This window comes from Aptenodytes forsteri, unplaced genomic scaffold (genome assembly GCF_000699145.1).
Source record: "Aptenodytes forsteri isolate BGI_AS27 unplaced genomic scaffold, ASM69914v1 Scaffold57, whole genome shotgun sequence".
Lineage (NCBI taxonomy): Eukaryota > Metazoa > Chordata > Aves > Sphenisciformes > Spheniscidae > Aptenodytes > Aptenodytes forsteri.
This window is the reverse complement of record NW_008796220.1, coordinates 2,167,172-2,173,382: the sequence shown is the minus strand read 5'-3', so window position 1 is coordinate 2,173,382 and position 6,211 is coordinate 2,167,172. Positions and strand designations below refer to the sequence as shown.

Genomic DNA, 6,211 nt, shown 5'->3' with positions numbered 1-6,211 from the left:
TGTGTGTGTGAGTGAGTGTGTGTGTGTGTGTGTGTGCGCGCGCGTGTGTGGATGTGTGTGTGTGTGTGTGTGTGCATATGTGTGTGTGTATGTGCCTGTGTGGTTGTTTCCATTTTTTTTAAATCCATATTGGACCGTTACGTTTAATTATAATCCGGCTTCAGAGATAACTTAAAGAAGTATAGAGAGAAAATTCGTTATGACATCTGTCGCCAGAAAGGGCAACTCATTACCACGTTAAAACCGTTGCCAGAACGAAAATCAGAATAATACCCCTAATAATGTGAGGAAGTGGAGAGAAATCACCACCAGCTCGCCAGGAATGGGGAGTTCTCACTAAAAAGCAAGACTCCCCTTTTCTTTCGAAACGCGGGAAAAGGAGGGGGGGGGGTGGAATTTTGGATCTGATTCGTTATTTTAAAAAGAAAGAAAAATAGGGGTTCAAAAAAAAAAAAAAAAAGAAGGGAAGGAAGGAAGAAAGGAAGGCAAGCAGGCGGCAAAGCTTTCTCCGCGTGTAACGCTGTAACATAGGGACGGGACTCGTGTGTATTCTCGATGGTTTCCTCTGTTTGATGACTTTTTCTGTGTCAGCCCCAGATATTACAGCTGTGATCAGGAGGTGGATGGATAGATGGATGGACGGACAGATAGAAAGATAGATAGCTTTTATTTCAGTGCGTGGATTCCTTTCGCTTGACGGTATTAAGGGCAGGCTGGGCTGTTTATGATTTTTTGAACAGACCTTTATGGCACCAGCCCAAGGTGGGAAAGGATCTTTTGTTGCTGGGGTTGCCGCTCGCAGGCTTAGACGCTTCTGCAGGGGGAGAAGCTATGCAGGACAGCGTGCTTGGAAGAACCGCACCCGGGGTTTTCAATGACAAACCTCCAGTTTTGGGGTCTTCTTTTCGCTTCTTCCTTTCAGATACGTCATGACGGATCAAACAGTTACCGTTTGATGCAGCTTGGATGCCTGGAGTCTGTGGCCAACTCGACCGTCGCCTATTCCTCCTCATCTCCTCTCACTTACTCGACCACGGGCACCGAGTTCGCCTCCCCGTACTTCTCCACTAACCACCAGTACACCCCACTGCACCACCAGTCCTTCCACTACGAGTTCCAACACAGCCACCCGGCAGTCAACCCCGACGCTTACTCCTTGAACTCTCTCCATCACTCCCAGCAATACTACCAGCAGATCCACCATGGGGAACCCACTGATTTTATCAACCTGCACAATGCGCGGGCGCTCAAGTCCTCTTGCTTGGACGAGCAGAGGAGAGAGCTGGGGTGCTTAGATGCTTACCGCCGCCACGACCTGTCTCTTATGAGCCATGGATCCCAATATGGGATGCATCCAGATCAAAGACTCCTGCCAGGACCAAGCCTCGGGCTTGCAGCCTCGGGAGCAGACGATTTGCAGGTAAATAGCATGCGATCTCCTTTCGAGGCAAGTCCTCTTGCTTGGACGAGCAGAGGAGAGAGCTGGGGTGCTTAGATGCTTACCGCCGCCACGACCTGTCTCTTATGAGCCATGGATCCCAATATGGGATGCATCCAGATCAAAGACTCCTGCCAGGACCAAGCCTCGGGCTTGCAGCCTCGGGAGCAGACGATTTGCAGGTAAATAGCATGCGATCTCCTTTCGAGGCACCTTCTTCTCCCCTCCATTTTCCTCTGCTCAGAATAGCTCATACAAAGGAGGGAAGATTCATCCAAAATCCGGTCTAGAGCCCGTCCCCTCCAGAATAGCGGCAGCAAAAAATGTGGGAAAAAAGCAAGTGGTCTTTGTTGGCCAAACAACAACAACAGAAAAAAAAAAAAAACACCCAAAACCTCGCGCCTGACTTCCCCGCGTGGGTTGTGTCCCTGTGATGGCTGAGACCGTGGGACTCATCCGGAGATCTCGGGGTGCGTGTGTGCCTGTGCGGGTCCGTGTGTGCGTGTACCAGCCCTTACCAAAGTCACACAGAAACTAAAGCAAACCAAACCAAAGCCACCTTCTTGCTTTTCCTAAACTTTTCCTTTCTTTCGGCGAACGGAACCGTTTAAACAGCTTGCACCGACATAGGAGGGAAATGTGCTAAGGAAGGGATGGGGTAGGAAAAGAGAAAAAAGGCAGGGCGAGAAATAAATCTGCTTTCCGACACACATACAAAGGCAACCCTTCCGCTGAACTCCGAGGCGTGAGGCAGGGAAGAAATAAACGGGAGCAAACGTTCGTCAGAAATATTCAGTAAGACAAAAATCCCTCGCAATATCCGATCTAGATGTTAATAGGGAGCGAGATACAAGCAGATAAAGCTGAATTCATCTATCTCTGTGTCTAATCATTCATCTATTCCCCCCCTAACCGGCATCTGGACCCATCAAAAAAAAAAAACCAACCCTATGTATCAAAACCTCAGCTTGATCCGCTCAGAAATCCTTTCCCCCGCACTAAAAATTCACCTCCGGTAAATTGAGCTGGTTGCTTAAATGAAATTTGTTTCCAAAATTCAAACAACGCCCTCCTGTATCTAACACCCATTTCGAAAAGTCCCCCAAATCAAAAGCCAACCTTCCTTCTCCCGACGAGCTGAGGAACTAAAGGCTTCCCCATCAGCGGGGAGAGACAAATAGGGCCGTATTTACTGTACTTACTTTTCCCCCAAATCTCGCTCCCAGTCATACAAAGCTGGCTGGCTATGTCGGTCCTTCCAAAAAGACGTAGCGGTCAAAGGCTCGGAAAAAACCCCGAAGTTTGTAAAACTAAGAAGGTTTATTTTCTTCCCTTAAAAACAAAACAAAACAAACAAACCCCCTCTATTTCTATCGGAAAAAAGGAATTTTTTTTCTTTTTTTTTCTTTTTTTTTTTTAAGGAGGAAAATAATCCAACAGCCCAACAACAAAGAATGTTACCTTTTATATCGCTGAGAAGGAAACCCTAACTATTTAAACCTAGCTTTCGCCATTAAAATTCACTATATAATTTTATCCTCTCTGGCCATTTTTTGTTTACATTTTTCACAAGGATCTCCTTATGTTACCCCCCTCAAAAAAAAAAAAAAAATCTGCCATTCACTGCTCAGCCCAACTAAAACCTATTTACTCCTTTTTATAACCACGTCTGCTGCTGATTTTTTTGTATCTGTACAAATTTTTTTTCTTTGGCAGGCACAAAGCCTTGTATTTTTCAAAAGAGGGGATTAGGAACGTTTGCAAGACAGCAGACAATGCCTAAGTCCCGGGCAAAAAAGCACCATAGTTTATCCAATTTTCGACTTAGTGCCATTCAACTGGTCATTTATGCAATGTCATCCGACCAAACAACATGTTTCCCTTTAAAAAAAAAAAAAAAAAAGAGGTTGGTTAAGCTGCTAGAGGCACATTCTTTTTCTTATTTATTTAAGGAAGAAAAAAAGAAACAGCTTTTCTTTGGAAAATACTAAATTTTCGATCACACTTTATTCAAAAGTAGAAGACTTACGTCTTTGTACCTAATCTTTTCTTTATTTTTCCTCCTCCCTCTTTTCCCGAACAGAAGAGGGAGTGTTCTGAGGTATCGAAAAGCCTGAGCGGTGAGAAGTCGAAAATATTAATATTCGTCGTTATGATTTAGATGATTCAGAACTAACGTGGACTCTTGCGAATATCACCTTGGGCTTAGAGGGAAGCGTTTTGGTGGCGAACAGAAACAGGACTGTACACAAATACTTTGAAACCAAAATTGTGGTCTAACCAGTCTTCCCCTTTCTCCTTAGTCTTTCTTTTTAAAACGTTCATCAGCATATGCCTCATTTCAAATGCAACAAATGTAAATATACTTTTCCCTGCACAGAATTTTAAGTGAATGTCCAATAGTTTCGAGGGCGGTTTAAGTCAGCCTAACAGATGCAAACAGTCTTGGAGCTGGAGTGGCATCTTTCAGTGCCCTAAAAAGATTTTCCATGGGCAACAAAGAAAACTGTCACACCTTTTCCCATCACCGCTTTAATTTATGCTCAGTCGCCAAGTTTTTTTCATATTGATTTCATAATCACTTTAAGGCAGAACACTTAAAATAAAAAAGAGCCTTGAAAAGGAAGGTCTTACAGGGCCAGCGCCAATATGGTGAAAGTGGGGGAGAGAGCCAGGACTGTAAAGGTTGTTTTGTAAAGTGGGGTTTTTATTATGCACCGACTCTCTCCGCATTTACTTAACTCTTCACGGGCTGTTGAGTAGGTTAACACCCTTAAAGGCCTCTTTCATGTCCAATACCTCGTTTGTTTGTAGAGGAAAATGCGTCTTTAACACATTTCCACTGGGCAAAGATTTAGGTTTGGTTTGTTGTGGGTTTTTTAACCCCAACATAAGGAAAAACCCAAAGAAAACCCAACCCTTTCAAGTCTTTTATCATTCCAATAAAAATATTTATTAAGGAGGGCGAAGATCCCCAAATAATCAGCCTTGTAACAGGAGAATAAAGAAGTGAGATCTCGTCGGATGTGCACCAGAAGCCCTAGGCAGGTTTTTGGATGGTTCTTCGCGCCACGCTCACACATGGGTGCCTCTGTGTGTGTGCACACAGATGCATATTCATCCCCACCTATGTGCGGACACACGCATTGTTACAACACCCTTACGACTCTGTGTAGCCGGCAAAGCCCAATAAGTCGTCTGTTGTTTGTGCTCTTTGTCTACTTCTGTGCACACTTTGTAAGTCGGTATATATGTGTCACGAAACATATATATGAATTTAGCTGTATATAGATATATAAATACACAGCTAAACATACAAAAATACTATATGAAAGTGTATCTTTACCGTTGTGCGTGCAACCGTAGAGAGCGAACACACTCCTCTCAAGACTACTTGTTTGTCTCTCTATCCTGCCACGTAACTGCCGACCTAACTCCCCAGTTCAGGAGAGACTCGTATTTAAATGGGAATGAAAGTGATAATTACCCTGCAGTTCGTGGGGCAGGGACAGACTGCAGGGTGGCGGCGGGGTTTTGCCGGAGCACTGGAGTTCGATGAGAGTAACTGTGGTTTTCCAGTTCACCTTAACTATTGTTCCTGCGCGAGTCGTGTAACAAAGCAAAAGCTATGTGATCTCTCTGTGGGTTCCTGTGTCTGATTTCTTTCTTTCCTTTCTTTCCTTTCGCCCCCCTCATTACTTAAGAGCTCAGTGGAGGCCCAGTGTGGACTTGTACTGAACGGGCAAGGAGGTGTGATAAGAAGAGGTAAGAGGTTACAAATACTTGCGTCTATCAATTTTTGTAAACACAAACCCCTCTCCATTTCTCTCCTTCTTTCCCTCCCCCACTGCTTAGCGTAGTTTGGAGTTACTGCTGAAATAGTGATAATTTGACGTTTGACAGAAGTACCTTCAAACTAGCTTAGAGCACTTCACATTTCACACTCCATTTGCACTTTACAAGTGATCTGTTCGTCGGCAGCTCTCGGATACTCCCGCTGAATCCAGAGCTTTCTTGACTCGTTTTATCATTCCCCGTTTAATCGAGTTGATCCCTGATAGTTTGAGAAACGTGTTCCCTGGCTCCGGGCTGTTAAATCGGCAGTTTGATCTCGTGTGGGGAAAGGAAGGAGCTTTTTTGGAAATGTGGTTTCGGTAGCGCTACAGACCGGTGTGGAGCTCTCTTTTGAGTGTCACTTCATTTGATACCCATCTGCCAATGTAAATATCTAACGTCAAAGTTAGAGGAAAGATTTGGAACTCTTGTTAAATAACGCATTTCTTCAGCATTTGCGAAATCTGAGTGTTCGGCGGAGGGGAGGGTTGTTATTGCCGTCGTTTACCGTGAAGAGAAACAAAAGTAGTCTAAAGGCCTAAGGTAGGAACACATTCTTCTTACAAGCCTAAACGCATACTTTCATTCGCAATATAAAACGAACAGTGGAGTCGGAGGGAGGACGCTTCGCGCCGCAGCCTCTTGGAATGCGCATTTCTTGTCCCATTATTGCCTTTCCTTATTCATTATACCCACCATGAAAAACAGAGATTTAGGAGATATTTTAGGCGAGGTGATACTATTGTGCCAGAGAGCTGATTTTAGCCACCACTTCCCTAGACAAACTTTACGCTGAAACAATAGTCGCACACAAGTATGGGGAGCGGAGATCGAGAGTAGGCGCACACGCGGTTATACCCGCAGGTTTCGGGGTACCCTCTTCCCCGCACCGACTCAGACCAGCCTTTGCCCGGGCGTTCCGAAGGGCGGCCGGCGGGA

General features: G+C 44.9%; 1 protein-coding gene across 1 annotated transcript in view; it reads left to right on the top strand.

The window, feature by feature from the left end:
* Positions 1-874: 874 nt before the first annotated feature.
* TFAP2D (transcription factor AP-2 delta) overlaps positions 875-6,211 on the top strand; it is a 59,649-nt gene continuing 54,312 nt past the window's right edge. The window contains exons 1-2 of the mRNA XM_009288999.2: positions 875-1,420; positions 5,143-5,203. Coding sequence (XP_009287274.1) covers positions 875-1,420; positions 5,143-5,203 — 607 coding nt within the window. The remainder of the gene's footprint in view (positions 1,421-5,142; positions 5,204-6,211) is intronic.